The sequence below is a fragment of the Oryctolagus cuniculus genome, chromosome 4 (genome assembly GCF_051225735.1).
Source record: "Oryctolagus cuniculus isolate XC-2025 breed Fujian yellow rabbit chromosome 4, ASM5122573v1, whole genome shotgun sequence".
NCBI lineage: Eukaryota > Metazoa > Chordata > Mammalia > Lagomorpha > Leporidae > Oryctolagus > Oryctolagus cuniculus.
Window position 1 is genome coordinate 150218767 of NC_142870.1, and position 20608 is coordinate 150239374.

Genomic DNA, 20608 nt, shown 5'->3' on the forward strand with positions numbered 1-20608 from the left:
CAGAAATGTTACAAGGGGTCCCCCAGCCCCTCCGGAGGCAGTGCAGGGTCCAGACGTCAGTGCCCACGACACACACATACACACACGCCTTCGTCCCTGGTGAAGCCCCCGGAAGTCACCTGGCTGGGAGGGGGAGGAGGTGAGGGGTCCAGGTAGGGCTCCTTGGAATGGGGTACGGGTGAGATGAGCCAAGGGGACAGAGTGACAGGTGTACCTGTTGGAACAGCTAGAGCATTATCTTAAACATGTGAAGAAAATCGCCAAAGAGTGAAACTTCATTATGGGGGAAAAAAAAGGTAAAGTTTGGGAAATTAAAACAATCCAGTGGTCACTGGAAAATATCTCCCTCTTTTTATCAAAAAAAAAAAAAAAAATTTTTTTTTGTAGTTTTTTGGAAAGTATTTTTAAGGTAACTTTTTTTTTCCTTTGGAAAAAGACATCTTTTCCCCCCCTAACCTAAGCAAGTGGAGTTGCCACTACTAATTCATCTCTGTTGCCTGCTAAGAGGTAGATAAAACAAAGTGAAATGGGGCTTCTAGGAGGAGGTCCATCAGCGGGTGGGGAGGGGCCGGCTTCGCCCGGTGACGCTGCCCCACTACCAAGACACCTGCGTGCGGCGGAGGCCGGGACCTCGGACCACCTTCTGAGCCCTCGAGTCAGCCGTCCCGCTGAAGATGGTGGGGGGGCCATGGGGGAGGCGGGGGACCCCAAAGACACGGCTGAAAAAGGTCTCAGCTCTGCCCCCCTAGCTTCCTGATGTTGGGGCCGAGTGATGGGCACCAGGCCAGGCCCAGACCCCAGCCCCAGCCTGCGCAGCCCCTCTGGGAAGGGGGCGGCTACGCCTTTCCTCACCATCTGGTCCAACATGGCTGTAGCAGTGAGAGCTGACGGGGCAGAACATAGGCAAGGAAGGTCAGGGGTGGGGGCCGGAAGCACCCCCCCGCCCCGGACCCAACCTGAGTGGGGGTCCTGGCAGGCCTGTCTGTCCCCCGAGGACAAATCTTTCGTGGCACAAGCTTCAAATTCACTTCCGGCTGGGATCCATACCCTGACGCACGAGTCCCTGCCCTCAGCTTCCAGTCTGACTGTAAGGATTGAGGTAGTTAATCCATTTATACTCGTAGCATCCATTACCTGTGGTTACTCAAAACACATGCTCCCAAGGAGCTCCTTGCTATTTCATTTAAGAATAACAAAAAATCCTTTTCGTCTTGTCAGTCCGTATTGAACCTGCTGACTTGCCAAGAGGGTCGCAGGGCCGGGGGCGAGCTGGGACCAGGCCCACCCACCCTCTCCAGCTGCCTTCTGCTACCCGAGGGAGAAGCCCTGTGTATCCAAAGCAAAGACACCGGGGAGATTCCCGCTGGTGGAAAGTCTACATGGAAATGCGAGAGAACGTGCATCCAAGCCATGGAATCCCTGGAAGGAAGATGAGCCCTTCTTTTTTAAAGATAGATAGATAGATAGATAGATAGATAGATAGATAGATAGATAGATAGATTTGACAGCAGAGTTAAAGGGAGAGACAGAGAGAGCTCCACCATCAGCTGGTGATTCCCGAAATGGCCACAACAGCCAGAGCTAGTCCAGGTTGAAGCAAGTAGCTTCCTCTGGATCTCCTACATGGGCACAGGGGCCCAAGCACTTGGTCCGTCTTCTGCTGCCTTCCCAGGTGCATTAGCAGGAACTGGATTGGAAAGCTGAGCCGCTGGGACAAAAACCAGAGCCCATACAGGATGCCAATGTCACAGGCAGCAGCTTTACCCACTACACCAGGACGTTGGCCCTGACCCCTTCTTACTTGACTTATCATTTGGCCAGTTCATCATTTCCATCTCTTTGAAATAGTAAACCTGGTTTTAAGGACCTTTCTCTTGGCTCTTAGACTTCTTGATCTGTTAGTTTTTCACCATCTCAACTTTTAAAATGTTGCCCATGTCAGGGTTCATGCTGTGGTCTTTCTTTCTGTTTATACTGGTTCTCTGTGTGATCTCATCTAGTCGCATGCTTATCTTAAAATATATTCAGAATTTGACTATTTTTAAACTAATTCTGTCAGTGTCTTACTTCAAACCACTATGATCCCTTGCCCCTGTTAATGCAATGTTCTCTTAAGTCCCTGCTGCTGTTTCTCTTCTGCTCAGCACCCGCCAGTGGCTTCTTGTTCTAGGTAACAGCCACGCTCCTCACTGTGGCCCAGAGGGCTTTATGGGTCTACTTCCTTGCCATCTCTGATCTTCCTTGTCAGCCAAGATTCCAACAGCAAAAGGTAGGATAACTTAAAGAGCATTTATTTTCAGAGGAACTGTGTACAAAGATGTAAGGGTACCACAAAAGGTAGTGCAGTAATATAGGACTGGTCAGAGTAGTTGTAGAAGGCAGGAGGAGGGTGGCTCCTGGGATTTGGAACAAAATTGGCTAGAGAAGGCAGAGGAGCACTGACTGAGGTAGGGATACAGCCTGCCTGAGCATGCTGACTTGGCTTTCTTCACTCTTTTATCTTCGGGGGCTCCTTGCTAGGAGTGTATTAGCTTCCCAAGACCGCTGTAACAACTTAAATTTGGTGGCTTAAAACTATACCTAATGGTAGAGTTAGAAACATGCATGGGATTCCAAATCCCATTAAGTTGGCATGTACCAATGCCATCTTACTAATTAAAGTGATCAGTTTAAGTTCATAATTGATCTTAAAGATAGGATTAAGTTTCAAAGGGATCACATAAACAAGACTAGTGTCTACTAATAATAACTGATAGAATTAAAAAGGAGCGAGTGATCCAGCATGGGAAGTAGGATATACAGGAGACTCATAGAATGGCAGATGCCCTAAACAGCACTCTGGCCTCAGATTCAGCCCTTCAGGCATTTGGATCCAGCTAAAAAGTCCATGAGAGTTTCTCAGGCATGGAAAACCAAGACACTGTGGCAAAAAAAAAAAAAAAAAAAAAAAAAAACAAACTAAATGAAAGATCTCTGTGAGTGAGATCCCAGCGGAAAGAACGGGCCATCAGAGAAGGAGGTACCTTTCTCTGAAGGGAGGGAGAGAACTTGCACTTTGATTATGGCCTTGTCTAAATAAGGTCAGAGTTTGTAAACTCAAGAGGCTTCCATAGCCTTGGCAGCTCATGACAAGAGCCTTGGGTGATTACTGATATCATAAATAAGAGTGTCAATTGTTAAATCAACAATGGGAGTCACTGTGCACTTACTCCCCATGTAGGATCTCTGTCCTTAATTTGTTGTACTATGCGAATTAACAGTAAAACTAGTCTTCAAACAATACTTTATACTTTGTGTGTCTGTGTGGGTGCAGTCTGTTGAAATCTTTAATTAGTATATACTCAGTTGATCTTCTGTTTATAAAGATAATTAAAAATGAATCTTAATGAAGAATGGGATGGGAGAGGGAGTAGGAGATGGGATGGTTTGCATTTGGGAGCATGGTTATGGGGGGAAAAGCTGCTATAATCCAAAAGTTGTACTTCTGAAATTTATATTTATTAAATGAAAGTTTTTAAAAAAAGAAAAAAAATCCAGAAACATTTAAAAGAAAAAAAAACTATGCAGATTTATACCCTAATGATTCTGAAGGCCAGAAGTCCGAAATGGGTTTTGTGTTCCAGTATCAAGCTGGCAGTGGGACCACACGCCCTCTGGAAGCTGCTGGGAGAGTCTGTTTCCTTACATTCTCCTGCTCCTTGAGCTGTGTACCCTGGCTCATGGTGCCTTCTTCATCCTCAGAGGCGGAGTGGAGCATCTTACATCATTGTTACTACCTCCTGCCTTTGCTGTCAGATCTGCCTCTATCATAAGGATGCTTGTGATTGCATTTAGGCCTACCTAAATAATCCAGAATAATCTCTCATCTCAGAGTCCTTAGTTTATTTACATACACACGTTTTGCCATGCAAGGTAACATTCACAGGTTCCAGGGAGTAGGATGTGGATTTCTTTGGGGGCCGTTACTTAGCCTCCACCATGCGGAACTCAGCTAGCAGAGGCTATGAGACCTGTTGATGTGGCTCACACGGAACAGCTGCAGGATGGCCAATGGAGAGTAACCAGCACTGTGGCCTTTCTCACTCAGTCTCCAGCCACGACTTGTTCCTTTAGTCAAGCACGCTCCTGCTTCAGAGCCTTTGCATTTGTCTGTTGTCTTCACTTTATAGTGGGAAGTTCTATGAAGCAGGGGATTCTTCTACTTTGTCATCTGTCCTTCAATGCCAAGGACAATGATAGCCCCCAATAATTGTTACTGTTCAGTAAATATTAAAAATTGAAAGCAGCCTGGTATTTTATATATTGAAGAAGCCACTCCCCTGTTGAACAGCAGCTGAGGAGCAGGGTCTCAGGCCTGTGATCTGCCTCTCCTCCAGTCAGGTGTGCCTCAGGCAGGGCAGGTCCATTGTGTTCTTTCTCGTGCCTCGTCTGCTCACCTTCACTTGCCTTTTCAGTTCCACCCACAACATCATTCCACAGAGTGCCCTTGACCCTCACCCACTGCACGGGATCCTTTCCCTCCTTCCTTTTTGCTCTGATTTTCTCATACTTCACCAATTTCTTCTCTACTTCTCAGTTGTAGAAGGGAGAAGGCTGCGGCTCAGGGCAAGCTCGTTCTCTGACTCATCTTTCCACCCCACGGTTCTCTTCACTTCTTAGAGAAGTGAATATTTTCTGTTGGGATATTAAACTCTTCTTTGCACTGTTTGGGTCTGGCAGCCGTCATGATTCAAGCACTAGTTGGCATTTCTTGCAGGATGGGGGGAATCGGAGTGGGTGTAGGCTGACTGGCATGACCTACCAAGGTGTGAGAGCTCTGATAGCCAAATTAATGGTTCTGGCCTTTGTCTCCCCTAGCTGTTCAGGGTAACAACGAAGTGTCCATGTGGGACATGGAGACTGGTGACAGAAGATTTACTCTCTGGGCCAGCAGTGCACCGCCACTCTCAGAGTTACAGGTTTGCTTCATTTTTACTGTAGAGGATGAAATTATTTTCAGAAATTCTAAACATTTTTGCATTTTATCAAACATGGTGTTTGTTGGACTTCTGGGTTATGGTAAAGTTTGGGTTTTCACTATGAAGTTATTCTGTGGTCACTGATTGTTGCTTGGGTGTTTTCCAGTTCCTTAAACTTGCTAGTGTCTGCTTCAGTAAGTGTTTTGGTTAGTTCTAAAAGCCTCGCGAGTTCTCTTTGGAACCCCAGTCAGATCTCAGTTAACTTGGAAAAGCCCAAAATAAGTTTAGATCATTAAAAAATGGAATATGACCCTCTGACGTATACAGATGATCCCAGCTTAGAGCAGTTCAACTTAACGATTTCTCTGTCTTATGATGTGTATGAAGGAGCCATTCATCCAGTTCTGATCTTTCATTACTCTGGTGATGCTGGGCAGCAGCTCTCAGTAAGTCACATGATCGTGAGAGGAAACAGTGGATACTCTAGGCTAGGTGTATTACATGTATTTTTAACTTAGGGGTTCAGCAGGATGTAACCCTGTCGTAAATCTAGGAGCATCTGGACTTTTGTTCTTAATGCCAAGGGTACTTTACTGGGACAAAAGAGATTTTTTTCCCCCTTTAGTTGGGGGTCTTGCCCAGTCATCCTAAATACGAATTTTCAGATAATCTGAGCAGGTTATGTATGCTACTATATTCAGAATGATACAAAGAAAATATATTTTAAAGTCTCAAAGAAGTGGATATGACATACATAACTGGCTTCTCATTTCTTAGGTAACCAGGTACCTATAAAGCTACTGACGTTATTATTATTATTTTTTTTAATTATTATTTTTTTTTTGACAGGCAGAGTGGACAGTGAGAGAGAGAGACAGAGAGAAAGGTCTTCCTTTTGCCGTTGGTTCACCCTCCAATGGCCGCCGCGGCCGGCGCGCTGCGGCCGGCGCACCGCGCTGATCCGATGGCAGGAGCCAGGAGCCAGGAGCCAGGTGCTTTTCCTGGTCTCCCATGGGGTGCAGGGCCCAAGCACCTGGGCCATCCTCCACTGCACTCCCGGGCCACAGCAGAGAGCTGGCCTGGAAGAGGGGCAACCGGGACAGAATCCGGCGCCCCGACCGGGACTAGAACCCAGTGTGCTGGCGCCGCTAGGCGGAGGATTAGCCTAGTGAGCCGCGGCGCCGGCCCTGACGTTATTATTTTAAACATCTTTTTATTTGAAATGAAGAGCCAGACAGACAGAGGGAGATGTTCCATCTGCCAATTCATTCCCCAAACGGCTGCAATGGCCAGGGCTGGGCCAGGCTGAAGCCAAGAGCCTGGAACTCCATCTGGGTCTCCTACTTGGTGGTAAGAGCCCAAGTACTTGGGCCACTTACTGCTGCTTTCCCAGGCAAATAGCAGAGAACTGGACTGGAAGTGGAAAGCTGGGACTGAAACCACCCAAATGGGATGCCAGTGTCCCAGGTGGTGGCTTAACCTGCGGAGCCCCAATGTGGGCCCCAGCAGTTAATTTCTTTAGAAATGAAACCATCATTTTGAATATGTTGATGTTTTCTGTTTGACTCCATATTTCTTTTAAGCCTTCTCCTCACAGTGTCCATGGGATCTACTGTAGTCCTGCAGATGGAAATCCTATCCTGCTAACAGCTGGCTCAGACATGAAAATAAGGTATGGTGTCTCACAGAACCGTTAATAGTCAGGAGGGAGATGATAAAGCGGGCACGGGTGCTGTGTTACATGAGGTGTTAACACCTATTGGTGGCACTGCACTTTATTTGTAACTAATGGCATTCCATTAGCTCTTGAAAATAATGCATTCACGCATGTAAGCCAACAATTATTGGTTCTGTCCATTATCTTGTGGCAATTGTCTCCATTTATTTCTTCTTCTCTAGGTTTTGGGACTTGGCTTACCCAGAAAGGTCCTATGTTGTGGCAGGAGGCAGTAGTTCCCCATCTGTGTCCTACTACAGGAAGATAATTGAAGGGACAGAAGTTGTTCAGGTACAGTAGTCTGGTTTTCGGTTTTGGAGCCATAAAAATAATTTTGGCTAGGAGTGGCAGTATTTTGAATTTATAGAATATGTTTATTTTTTATTGCATTTTTCTAACTTGATAAGAAGTATTTTCATTATTTAACTTTTACAAATAAGAAAGTTAGCTGTATGATCTTGGACAGGTTGCCTCATTATGCAACATAGCATAAAATGGATTCAAACGTGACTCTTGGGATTCCGTTCTTAGGAAAAAATTCCAAATGAGATAATGTCCCTGACAGAACGCTTCTTTCATGGCAAATTCCAGTGAACACTGGAAATACTAGAATTCTCCATTTTTTTCCCTTTTTGTTTTTGATGTTGCCAAAGGTTGATAACACCAGAGTGTTGGCCTCTGTATAAATTTTCTATACTTTCTATCCATGGAACCCAGTGACTAGAAGACCAGAATGTCATTTTGGATACTCCTTTTTGCTCAGTGTATTTTTGACAGCACAACTGTTTCACCAGAGGTGCTGACTTAAACACAACATACCCTAGAAGTAAGAATACTGATGAAAGGTAGCATGTGGGACAGACTTTTAACGTGTCTGAATTAACCATCAAACAGGAAATCCAGAATAAGCAGAAGGTAGGGCCGAGTGACGACGCCCCTCGAAGAGGGCCAGAGTCTCTGCCGGTGGGACATCACGACATCATCACGGATGTTGCCACGTTCCAGACAACACAGGGCTTCATCGTCACTGCCTCCAGAGATGGGATTGTGAAGGTGTGGAAATAAGAACCTGCTGATTTGTGTAAACTGTAATTAAGTTATAAATAGACTGTAACTCGAGAAAAGGTACTTCTAGAGAACAGAAGGGAGAACAGATTCGTTTAATTCAAAATTGTGGTTCTACATCCAGGTGGGTATGGAAGTGGTACTTGGCTTATCTACTTGTGCACTTCTCTGTAAGAATCAGCCAGACAATAACCTGGATGTTTTATTGTATATGTATGCAATGGAGGTGAGAAATGTGAAGATGGTTATGGTCTCGGTTTATTTTGTATTGAAGAAGATGGTTGTAAAGCTATTATAATGTAAACATGTTTTTGTTATTAAAAATGTGGTAAACCATATTAAGGCATTCCAAGAGTTTTTTCTTTGTTTTGGGTCCTATTTTTAACAGATTTAGCAGAGGAATGAACTCTCCAGCAACCTTTGTTCTGAGGTAAAGAAATGGTCTCCATGTCACAAGGAATCAGTGACAGAACAAGGCCATGGATAACCTGAGTGTAGGGAGCATACCACTCGTTGAGGACTACTCTAGAATTGATTTTCTACATTTCTTTAATTACATCTCAGTTGTGGTGCAAGACAGGTAAACAACAACACTGTTAGGAAGTGCCAGTCATTCAACTTTACATTCAACTTAAAACAAATACTGTTTTAAAAATATTTCCAGCCATAAACAGAAATGTGTTTGTGCTTAATCCAAAGTTAACCAGAAAAATCCCTTTTATTAAAATACCTCTTAAGTTATTGCTTATTGATGTCCTGTACTTGAAACATACATTTTTCCTGAAGCCCGAAGCACCAGTTAGCTGAAGAAACTTGCTGTGTTACTCCTGAGTATGAATAGATCATGTAATTCCTTGGGCTTCCTGCTGCTCTAGCACCCTGGGAGCTGCCTGTGTAAGGTTGGCAGTAGTAGTTCAGAAAACACGGTACGTGCTGTTCTTCTCAGGCTTTAGGAACAGAGGTAAAGTCTGCATGCAGATTTGAACTGGTCTTGGGTGTTAATAACCGTCTGCCCCACGCACCCATGCAGGGCTTCCCTCCCTTCCCCAAGGGAGAGACGTCCTTCCCAGCAGGGTCATTGCTGCCAGTTCTGCAGCTCACTCTTAGGCTGATGTGAGGTCCAAATATGGGGTCAGAAATAAAAAATGCTGCTTTGCTATCAAGTTGTTGAAAACTGTCGTGTTCATCGTAAGAGTAAAACCTGGATGGGGATGAGGGGACAGAATTTTCTTGCTTTCACTTACTCTGCTCTCTTGTGCATCTTTGCAACCTGATATGGGTTTGCATATTAAACATTCATGCTTTTCTTATACTTTCCAAACCCAGCATCTATATATGAGTTTGGAGGATTTAAAGCTGGAGAAAATTACCCTCTGCTTCTCACCATTCCAAGCAGAGTACTGGAGGGAACCTCCAGCACAAGCCTGTCAGAACTAGTCACACTCAGCTGTGTGTCTAGGTAGAGGAGTCAGGAAAGGGCAGATTTCACACACAGGACAAACAGTGTGGGTCTAATGTGGACACCAGAATAGCCCACACATGAAAATACCTTCGGTTAAACAAGTGAATGTTAAACAGTACTAAATTAAGAAAGAAGGCTTGGTTTTCAGAAAATGTTTGTAGGCCTACAGTCACAAGAATTAAAATTGGCCCACAGCCATACATGCATAGACTCTGTAAAATTTACCTTCAAAACTTATATTCATTAGACTTTTCAGAACACTTTTTGCATTCTCCCATCTTCTAATGGAAAACAGTTCTTGAGGCAGGCTTAAGAGTGCTAGAATTGTCGGGAGTGATCAAATAAATGGGCACGATATATCTTAGTCCCAGTGAGTACAGGGGGTCAAGTTGACTGTACAAGCTTGATCAGCCTTCCAGAATGGACCTCCAGACACAGGCAGATATCCAGATCGAACCCCGCAGTTCCGGCAGTACGGTCAGCTGTTGCAGTCCAGAGTCCGACCGATGCTTCCCAAGATTAAGTTGCTCACGCACTTCCTTTATCATGTTGTCCGGGAGTGCCTTTTATCCCCCTTCTTCCAGTTGGAAAGTTATAGGATGTATTTCTGGTAAAATTTTGAATAGCAGCGTCTCTGCCACCTCTTGTAACTCTTGAAAAATATTTTTTATTTTGAAAGAATCTTGTCTTCAGTAATGTGTCTTCTTTGAGAACAAGTTTATGTGGTCCAGGAACAAAGCTACACAACAAAGAAAAGAACATTTGGAAGTTAAATGCCGTTTAACTTTACCACAGGTTGCATAGTAACCTTTATTCCTGAATTAACTGCTGCACCTATCACTGTTGCATCCTTCAGGGCAGTTTATTATTCCACTGGGGATTCACACTGGCCCGTGTAGCAGAAGCTGACGAATGAGACACCGTGTCAGTGTGTAAGTAGGCCTGATCTCAACAGCAAAGTTTCTTTTTCTCTACTCAGGTCCTCATCTGGCTGTCCTGGTTCAGACGCCCTCGTCACCCACCCACGTCTATTTAGAGGCTCCCAATTCCACTTCCCGTGCCATTCAGTGTAGTATGTTTTTAATCCATTACACTTGTAAGTGTAATGAATTTTTATTTATTTTTTTACTGTAAACATTCTTATTTTCTATTCTTCTACCCACTTAGAAAATAAGTTTCGTGAGAACTTGTCTATTCACCACAGTTATCCCAGGAACCCAGAATTCTCAGCACATGATAGATACTTAGTAAGTTACATGTATGCCACCCATGGGCCTGGTGTTGTGGTGCAGTGAGTGAAGCCACTGCTTGCAATGCAAACATCTCCAGTGGGTGCCAGTTCAAGTTCTGACTGCTCCACTTCAGTCCAACTCCCTGCTAATGGTCTGGGAAAAGCAGAAGAGGATGGCCCTAGTATTTGGGCCCCTGCTACTCACGTGGAAGACCTGGAAGAAGCTCTTGGCTCTGGTCTGGCCTGGCCTGGTCCAGCCCTGGCCATTGTTGCCATTTGGGGGAGTGAACCAATTGATAGACAATATCCCTCCATCTTTCCCTAACTCTGCCTTTTTAATGTTCAGACAAGAACAGTGGCAGTACACCAAAATCTCCATTTCTTCATTTTCTTGTTTTGCTTTCACTAGCTATAAAATCTGACCTCACAAAACCAGCAATATTTAGAAAACAACTACATTGAAAGCTATAAAATAGGTTTTAGTTAAATTAAGTTAGTCATTTCTCCCACACACACACACACACACACACATGCAACCTCTCTACCACCTCATTTTTCTTTCATCTGTCATGCATTGGAAAAGGAAACAACCAAATGTTGAGGAAACCAAGTCTGGTTACATAGACCCCCAAAGCTTCAGAGCGTATGTCCTACATGTGTAGTCTGGGATTCTGAAACTCAAAACCAGTCTGACTTCACTTTCCTTAGTGCTAGCAGCGATGTACTAAGCTCATCAGCAAACTGCGGTTGTAAAGAACGGGAGCCCTGGCTAAATTTCAGTACACACACAGTTTCCTCACGCCTCTCCCTGTTTTTGCCCTCCCCTGTATTTTCCGATTTCCAGATTGAATACTAGGGAGTCAGTTCCCCATAACAATCAGTAGTGTGTGTGGCTCGAACACAGACTCGCTGCGTTGAGAAGGCACCTCCTGGGTTGGAGGCACTCTGGTTTTATGGCTTGCCTCTCTTTTACCTATACCTGATTTTTCGCGCCATCCCTTTGCCCCATTGGAGCCTTTCCTCTCCTTTTATGGCAAGTTATCTTTGCCATACTCCTCCTCCTAAGTTAAGGAAAAAAAATGTTGCACTGAAAACTGTTTCATTGCTTGACTGATTTTTTGCCCCTCTCAAATCATTTTTTTATCTTTGAATTTCCATTTTGTACCACTTGATACACTGGGGTTTGTGTTTGAAGTGCATCTGATAAGAAGCATTTGATCTTCCTGTTTTGAGTCATGCAGAGTTTGTTTCTCCTTTTCCTAGTCTCCAAGGATAGGTGGTCATGGCAGAGATAAAGATGGAATCGGCAATTCAGTGTGCAAGTTGTGCCCAGCTCCAGGAAAGCTTTTGGAAAGAAATTTGCGGCAAATTCTAGATAAGATGGGGTGGGTGACGCTAAGTGTAGGTCTGCCTCCATCCATGCAGGCGTCGGAGCCTGGCCCGCTGTACTGGCTGGATGCACTGGAGTAGAAAATGCAGGTGAGACTGCTTCTGTTTCCCGGGTTCTTTTCTCTTAATGCTCATTGTCTGTGTCCAGAAGCCCTGCTCTGGGAAGCAGAGTTACAGCAGATGCATTACTCTGGCATTGGTGGTTGTGCCCCTTTTTACAATTGCATTGTGCTGGCTCTGGCTTGTCACTGCTCCAGTCTGGAACAAACGCCTCCCTGACTGGATGAGGCCGCACGCACATGGCTTTGTGTCTTTGATTCTCTCTGTGTGGCTCTAAGTGGTGATCCCAAGAGGCTGCCAAGCTTCGCCCTCTGGCCATCTGTTTGCCTCAGTTGCTTGCACTTTGATTCAGTTCCTTTCTTTTCTGTCCGGTAGAACCAGCTTCGGCAGGTATTCCTCGGAGTCTCACAGCACGATGATGGAATTCCTACAAGGGTGGTTCTGAGGACTTGGGAAGTCATCTCTGTGGCCCGACAGCTTGCCTCGCGGGCATTCTCACCCCTCCCCACCACCCGGTCATCAGTGTTCAGTTCTGCCTCCCTCCGGGCAGGGACAGAAGCAGCTGTGTAGCTTGTCACCTTTCATTCCAAGAGTCTCTGGTCACTTGGAGAAGGCTCAGGGAGGCCCAGTCTGTTGTGCCATCAGGGAGGTCATGGCCACTGGTATGGATTTCACGGCTCAGTTCCTTGATGCCCCAGCCATTTCCCGACACTTCACTGTTTCAGATACGGAGGAGCTGCTGAGCCTCTGGATGCCGAGGGCAGTTCAGAGAAGGGAGAAGAAACTTGGGCTGGAGCCCTGTGGACCCCCTCCTCCCACTCGTATTGTTCTGGAAACAGCATGGTGGGGGTGCCGTGGTCTAATTGTGGAGGCGGGCTCCTGTATCTGCCCTTGCAGTCAGGGCTGGCTAGATGACGTGTGGATTCCAAAAGGAAAATTGGAACTCCTAGGTCAAAAAGAAGAAAAGCCTTTTCTCTTTTTTTTCTTGGTCTCTACATACCGCGGCTTTGAATGTGCCATTTAATGCCCCGTCTCCCAGCCTGGAGATTCTCACAGGACAGAGCCGGCTCTCAGTGGGGGTTCTGCCCTAGGACTTGGTGTGCAAGCCAGCTTTCAGGTTCCTCCTCACACCAGCCTCCGAGCGCCCCAGAAGTCATGCCAGGTTCCTTCTTTCCTTCGCTGGCCTCCCAACAGGAGTATGACCCGTTTGCTAGTGAGTGCCTACCTAGAAGTAGCCAAAAGGCAGAGGCCAGCGCTGCAGTGTAGCGGGTAAAGCTGCCACCTGTGGTGCACGCATTCCGTGTGGGTGCTGGTTCCAGACCCGGCTGCTCCACTTCTGATCCAGCCCTGCTGAGGCCTGGGAAAGCAGTTGAAGGTGGCCCAAGTGCTTGGGCCCCTGCGCCCGCGTGGGAGACCCGGAGGAAGCTCCTGGCTTCCCATCAGCCCAATTCTGTTTGCAGACATTTGGGAAGTGAACCAGCAGATGGACGACCTCTCTCTGCCTCTGCCTCTCTGTAGCTGCCTTTCAAATAAACAAATCTTAAAAACAAACAAAAAAAAACCCCAAAAATCAGAAGGCAAATGTGCTGTGGTGCTGCCAGCTGGGGTGGACGGCCACTGCCTTCCTGTCCCAAGCCTGGGAGCACCCCTGACGCAGACTTCGCATGCCTGTGCCCAGGCCATGCAAGGCGGGTGGCGGCGGGGGGCGGGGCTCAGAAAACCAGAAGTCCTGCAGAGGCTCTGGGAGGTGGGGTGAGGACTGAACAAGGCTCCAAACCCCACACCTCACTGTGTGCTGTGTTGTCCCAGTGGACCTCACTAGAAAACAAATTCAAAAACAACACGAAGGGTGACCACACACCACTAAACCCCAAGTGCAGGGCCCTGTGCAAGGGCGTGGGCCCCACACTCATGAAGCTGGCTAGCTTGCAGCACCTCCCACACCTGCCTCCGAGACAGCACTGCACTAGCACCGGCTTCAATGTGTCCTCCAAGTCCACGGTGCCACCTCAGCAAGATCACAGCACGCCTAGCACCTATCGGCCGCTTCCAAACTGACCGGCACTCGCAGCAGGGGGCGCCCTTCTCTTTTCTAACTGAACCTGCTGGCCCGTTTGAGGCTTGACTTCAGAAGTCCTTGCTGCTGGACAGCTCCCCAGGCTCGCACACTCAGGCAGAGGCTTCCTAGCAGGGCCAGGGCTAGAGTGTCTCCACAGCCCGGGTTACCACGTCAGAGTCAACATGCACCCTACACAGAAAGCAGCTGCACTTTCAAAGGCATCTCAGAGTGAGCCCCTGGCGCTGGCACTTCCTTTCTTGTGTCAGTGTCTGGGTGTGTGAGTGTGTTCTAGTACAGATGGTTTATGCCACAGACATAAAGAACTGCTCCCAACACTACTAGATCTCGCTTCTAATTTTTAAAAATATAATATTCATACATCTTTCATAAAAGTTCATGGAAAATGTATATTGTGAAAAAACTGCATGGATTAAATTTTTTGTAATTATAAACTTCTTTTTAATTGTTTTCCAAGCATCCTTGTATATCAAAAGATATACATATATGTTTTTTTAATGAAGACTTCTTTATTTGAAAGAGAGAGAGAGAATCTTCCATCTGCTGGTTCACTCCCCAGATGGCTGTAGCAGCCAGAGTTTGGCCAGGCTGAAGCCAGGAGTTTCTTTCAGGTCTCCCATGTGGATCAGGGGCCCAAGCAGTCAGGCCATTAGGGAGCTGGATCAGAAGTGGAGCAGCCAAATCTCAAACTGGCACCTAGATGGGATGCTGGCATTGCAGGTGGCGGCTTTACCTGCTGTGCCACAATGCCAGGTCCCATATTATTATTACTTTTTGACAGGCAGAGTTAGACAGTGAGAGAGAGAGAGAGAGAGAGAAAAGTCTTCCTTTCCGTTGGTTCACCCCTCAAATGGCCGCTAAGTTCGGTGCGCTGCAGCCGGCATGCTGCGCCGATCCGAAGGCAGGAGCCAGGTGCTTCTCCTGGTCTCCCATGGGGTGCAGGGCCCAAGCACTTGGGCCATCCTCCACCGCCTTCCCGGGCCACAACAGAGAGCTGGACTGGAAGAGGAGCAACCGGGACAGAATCCGGCACCCCGGCCGGGACTAGAACCCGGTGTGCCGGCGCCGCAGGCAGAGGATTAGCCTAGTGAGCTGCGGCGCTGGCCCCCGTATGTATATTATTAACTTTCAGAACAACGACCTTCTGCCTTTGTTGATAATCTCCTGTGTATCTTGAGTTAAAAACTATTAATTATTCTATTTCTATGTTCTTTTCCTTCTTTGTAGTCTTATTTTTTCTGTAACAACTTAAGATGTAACAGAATTAAGACTTAATTCTAAATTAGCTCTAACTTTCTAATTCATGACTTCTATTGCATCCTGCAAGTTTTGACATAAAGCATTTTATCACACAATTCTAAGTATCACAGTTTTCAATATGATTGTCTCTACCCCATCATTTAGAAGTGTGATTTTAGTTTAAAAAAATGTATGAAATTTTAAAAATGTCACTAACTCCTAACCTAATTGCTCATGGTCAGGCAGTATGACAACAATTCTTAGAGATTTTTGTGGACACTTGCTTTGCAAGTTAAAAATAGTGCAACGAACACCCGTAAGCTCCTCCACCTCGGTGTCACAGCTGTTAACGTTCTCCGAATGCACATGTACGTTTTCTGTGCAGAGCTCTAAACGTGTCTGTTAAATCAAGTTTGTTACTTATGCTGAAGTCCTTTATGTCTTTACTAATCTTTGTCTGCCTGAACTACTGGTGTGCAGACACCTCTAATTCCAGCACCAGCTCAGTGGCAGCTCCTCCATGTAGTTTTTCAGTTTCTACAAGATCTATTTTAAGGTTGTCATGACTCTTATAAATTTAGAATCGCCGCGTCTTCTACACAGATTTAACACTTTGTCATCGTGTAGTTATCCTCTTTAGCCCCACAAAATGGCTTTGTTTTAAAAGTACATTTTATGTAATATTAATATAGCTATCTCAGCCTTTTAAAAAATATGTGCCTGGCCTATTTTTTCCATAATTTTAAGTCTCTCCATTTCCTTGTGCTTTAAATATGTCTCTTGAAACCAGCTGAAGATGGATTTGAACTCGTTTCCTGAACCAATGTCTCTGATTGTAACTGGCATCATCAATCTACATATGTTTATTGTATAGTGTATTTAAGGCAGACTTGGGCTTGCCATCCTACTTTGTGCCCGTTACTTGTCCTTTCTTGCTCTTTAAAAAATTGGTTTTGGGGGCTGGTGTAGTGATGTAGTGTGTAAAGCTGCCACCTGTAATGCCAGCATCTCACATAGGCACTGGTTTGTGTCTCAGCTGCTCCACTTCTGATCCAGCTCCCTGCTAATGGTCTGAGGAAAGCAGCAGCAGATGGCTTAGGCCCCTGCTACCCTTGTGGGAAACCTGGAAGAAGCTCCTGGCTTTGGCCTGGCCTAGCCCTGTCTGTTGCAGCCATCTGGGGAGTGAGCCAGCAGATACAAGGTCTCTCTGTGTCTCTCCCTCTCTGTATCTCCTTCAAGTGAATAAACAGAGATTTATTAAAAATTGTTTTTTTCTTGTTTATTTTGAAAATATGTATTATATTGTCGTTTTTGTTTCATTTCCTCTTTACATTTTTGGTAGTTAGTTCCTTTTTATTTTTCTTTATCATGTCTGCCCTCAAGAGTCTCAAGTTTTGGGGTCAGCGCTGTGGCACAGTAGGTTAACTCCTTGCCTACAGCACCGGCATCCCATATGGGTGCTGGTTCTAGTCCCGGCTGCTCCTCTTCCCATCCAGCTCTCGCTATGGCCTGGGAAAGCAGTAGAAGATGGTCCAAGTGCTTGGGCCCCTGCACTCACATGGAGACCCGGAAGAGGCTTCTGGCTCCTGGCTTCAGATCGGCACAGCTCTGGCTATTGCAGGCATCTAGGGAGTGAACCAACGGAAGGAAGACCTCTCTCTCTCTCTCTCCCTCTCACTGTCTGTGACTCTACCTCTCAAATAAATAAATAAAATTAAAAAAAAAAAAACCCTCTCTAGTTTTGCCAATAGCCTAATCTGCAGCCTATATAATGCAGATTCTTAGTACCTTTTCACTCCACTTACTTGTCTGTGACTTACTTATATTATTGTCTGTTTTTAGTGCTACTTTTCTTTCCTTCATTTTAAAAAATAATCAGATTATTTTATTGTTTAATGTCTTTTCTCATTTAAATAAAAAAATATATGTTGACATTTAGCCTTCTTTTGTTGAAGCCACCAAATGAGAAATGTTTCATTTTCATAGCTTTGTTAACAAGTATAGCTTTTTTTGTAACCCTGCAAATTAGATATCACTATTATTTTAAAATATATTTGCTTAGATTGCCCTTAACAGACAAACTGTATGATTTACTACTTCTCACATTTCCCTCCTTGTCTCTGTGGTCACACATACTTTAGAAGTTATCTTAGCAAAGACCTTTTTTTGTGGAAAAAAAAAATTTAATGCTTTTTCTTCCCATTATATTTGAAAGTTTTTCTAGTTGATCAAAATTTTCTTCTACTCTTTGAAAAACACACGGTAGTCCTGCAGCCTCCACCGCGGCTACTGGCAGCTCAGCCACCGGCCCCGTCAAAGTTTCCCTGCAGATGATCTCACAGGTCTGGATGGGGGCTTTTCCGTCTTCTGGGGCAGTCCCTTCGCCATTGGCTCGCTGACGCTCTGTCCTTTTATCCTGCCTACTACTGTATCTTGAATTTCCTTTGTGAACTAATTATTTCATGTTTTCTGGAAAATCATCTTTTGTCTTTGAATCTTGTCTGTTATTTCGTACTTCTAGCTGGATGTAGATTAGATTTTTTTCCATTCTGTTCTAATTGTAAATCTCTTCTATATCTCCTTTGCATTCTGAATAATTTCTTCAGTTTTCTTTCCTAGTTCATATTTTTCTTTAGATGTGTCTACCACTGTTTAATCCTCTACTGAGTTTCACAGTTATTGATTTTGAAAGTTGAAATAGTCAAAAAAATTATAAAAGAACAGGACCATAAATATCTTTCATCGGATTCCTGGCTACCATCTCTCCCTATTCTTGGTTACTCTCTCCCTATGTGTGGATGTAGATGTCTGTGATGTATATATGTGCCTGTACACATATACCCACATGTATGTGCATACACATTCTGCTTTCCTTTAGGAAAACCATATGAAAGTGGACTGAAGCTATCATCTATGCCTCTTACATACTTCAGCATACTTGACTCAAAAACAAAGGCGTTTCTTATACATCCATCACACTGTAACCACACGTAAGGAAATCCACATGAAATCAGTATCACCCAACATATGTTCATACTCAAATTTCCTAATTGTTCTCCTAATGTTACTTATATCAGCTCTTTTTCTTTTCTGATCTATGATCCAATCAAGGATAAAGCAATTACATTTGGCTGTTTGATCTCTTTAATCTTGCCCATGTTAGAACGGTATGCCATATTCCTCTACTCTTCATGACATGAAATGTATGAAGAGTGCAGGCAAGGTGTTCAGAAGAACATTCCAAATTGTGGAGCTGAGTTGTCTGAAGGTTTACCCACTGAGACTTGGGACAAACATACAAGGACCCCACATAGGTGATGTTGCGTGTCTTCTGTCTCACCTTGGAGGCACATAATATCAGATCTTGGTTTCAGTAGGTCTTCTCAAAGCTCACATGTAACACCCAGGCACAGTTTCCTTTTTTAGTTACTGGTTATTATATAGTGACTTAGTGACTCTTTCAACAGCTGCTTTCGCCCAAACAACAGCATATCACAACATTGGTTTTATTTCCCTTACTGATCAGTGACTACATTTGTTATAACATTGTCATCACATTATGGATCACAACTTAGTGGTTTTCTCATTCTACCCCTCTGCACTTGCTAACATTCTTCTAAAGAACAGCTTCTCCTCCCCCTTTTTGGGAATCTTTAGACTTGTGGACTTCAAAAATCCAATGTGTTATAATTCATCCCATGATTACTCTTTGTGATGTCCAGATTATCTTGTTAGGCCACTGGGAATCCTTTAAGACAAGTCCTTTGGCTTTCTGACGTGACACTTTTCATTTCTGAGTATTTCCTTGATTTTTACAGGTTGTTCTAAATTAGCATCACACCATTCCTGCTGAGCCTGGAATCAGGTATTTCTGCAAGAAACCCTGCTTCCTTTTAATAATGAATAGTATTTAGAAGATCTGGTCACTAGTACTCTCACTGCCACTGAGGTGTCCTATTGACTGCATGATTTCAGCTGTTAGATTTTTCCATTAAAAACATAAAAACCCTGTATTTGGTTATTTTTCAGGTCAATTTGGTTATTTTAAAAAATTATCTCTTATTCCCTCAAGTTGTATCTTAATATGTAGCAACAGATGTGTGTCCAAATAGGACAGAAGAAGACAAGTTAAAAAGAAAAAGAGAAGAGGGGGTCGTATTCATATTCAGGTAACACCAAGCAGAGAATACCTTTGAAACTGTTGCAGGGGCTGCTTTGGTTCTGTAGAGCTTGGTCTGTTGCACTTGGCTTTGAGGTTTATTGGAGGGTATCTGTTGATTGCACCTAGGAAGACAAAAGCATGGCTGTTAACATGACTGCAGTCGGCTCTCTACCCCAAGGTCATTTCACTCTTCCAGTGTCCACCAACGAAAGGTACCAGCTAAGGTGGTCATATGAAATAAAAGCAGACGTCTCAAGGGAATCTCTGAAACTAAGTATAAAAAGTACAACTCTTCTGAATGGAGAGGTGAATTCAGCTGACTTCAGTAATATATGCTTAGCAGCTAAAGTGGTCAACTCTTAGAGGAGACACCATGAACCATTTCTAATGGTCTGGCCTTTAATTGATACGAACTCATCAGAATAATTATTTTATTTCCTTCTCTGGAATATTAAAATGCAAAGGGAAAAGGACATTCTCTTTATGGTCTCTGTATCGCTGACGGTAACATCAGCCATCTTGGGTTTAATTCATTAGCGGCTCATTTCATTTGGAAGTGCACTAATTTTTCATAATACTAAAGCATGGCTAGTCTTATGCCACTTAAAATTTAAAAGCCATTTTTTGATGGAAAATTAAAAAAAAGGTATTATATAGCTCCTTAAAGCATTAACTTGAACAGATTTGTTAAGTGTAATTAAGAAATTACATTAGGGTCATCGTAAACAGTAAGTTGTTCCTGGGCAACAATACAGCCACACCTGCAGAGCTGTGTGGTAGGTATGGCGGTGTGTTGTACACTAAATGGCCGCAGACTGTGACGCTACCCGTGGTGCACCTGATTTTTGTCTTTTTGTATGTCTTAGCTCAAAGTGTCAGGCTGCCAGCAGTTGTTCTTCCTCAGAAAACGTGCTGACTCTGATATGGACTGTGTTTGATAGCTTCTGTATTTTAAGAAAGAGTCACAGAGGAATATAAGGGAGCTAAACCAGAAGTCCTGAAAAGGCTGCGACCAAGTCTGTTTCTGTCACCCATATCTAGCACCTGAAACAGCAAGTGGCTTGGAGCAGGCGCCTCAAAAATATACGTTCCTGTCACACGGTGCGGGGGAAGGGCGTGTGAATCTATGGGCCTGTTATGGAACTGCTTCTTGTACTGTTAGAGCCATGTTAAAGATGCCAAGTGTCTAGGTCTCTAAGTTCTGGGAAAGCAGAGTATAATTGTGTCATGGTCAGAACTTTCCACAAG

The 20608-nt window shown here is 44.5% G+C and overlaps 2 protein-coding genes and 1 long non-coding RNA gene across 6 annotated transcripts in view; 2 read left to right on the forward strand and 1 right to left on the reverse strand.

The window, feature by feature from the left end:
- The window catches only part of PIK3R4 (phosphoinositide-3-kinase regulatory subunit 4), a 69025-nt gene extending 60947 nt beyond the window's left edge, over positions 1-8078 (forward strand). Inside the window, exons 17-20 of the mRNA XM_002716186.6 lie at positions 4858-4958; positions 6542-6630; positions 6858-6966; positions 7570-8078. Of these exons, the coding sequence (XP_002716232.1) occupies positions 4858-4958; positions 6542-6630; positions 6858-6966; positions 7570-7740 (470 nt within the window). The 3' untranslated portion in view covers positions 7741-8078. The remainder of the gene's footprint in view (positions 1-4857; positions 4959-6541; positions 6631-6857; positions 6967-7569) is intronic.
- A 193-nt stretch (positions 8079-8271) lies between these two features.
- Positions 8272-20608, reverse strand: part of COL6A6 (collagen type VI alpha 6 chain) — a 318899-nt gene continuing 306562 nt past the window's right edge. For all 4 annotated transcript variants that reach the window (XM_089332262.1, XM_089332263.1, XM_089332260.1 and 1 more), the window contains 2 exons: positions 19389-19482; positions 8272-9941 (listed from right to left, as the gene is read on the reverse strand). In XM_089332262.1, the coding sequence (XP_089188388.1) occupies positions 9731-9941; positions 19389-19482 (305 nt within the window). In that variant the 3' untranslated portion in view covers positions 8272-9730. The remainder of the gene's footprint in view (positions 9942-19388; positions 19483-20608) is intronic.
- Positions 9983-19188, forward strand: LOC149127171 (uncharacterized). Its single transcript, XR_016233309.1, has 2 exons — positions 9983-10134; positions 11859-19188. It is a non-coding gene; the product is annotated as an uncharacterized LOC149127171 (long non-coding RNA).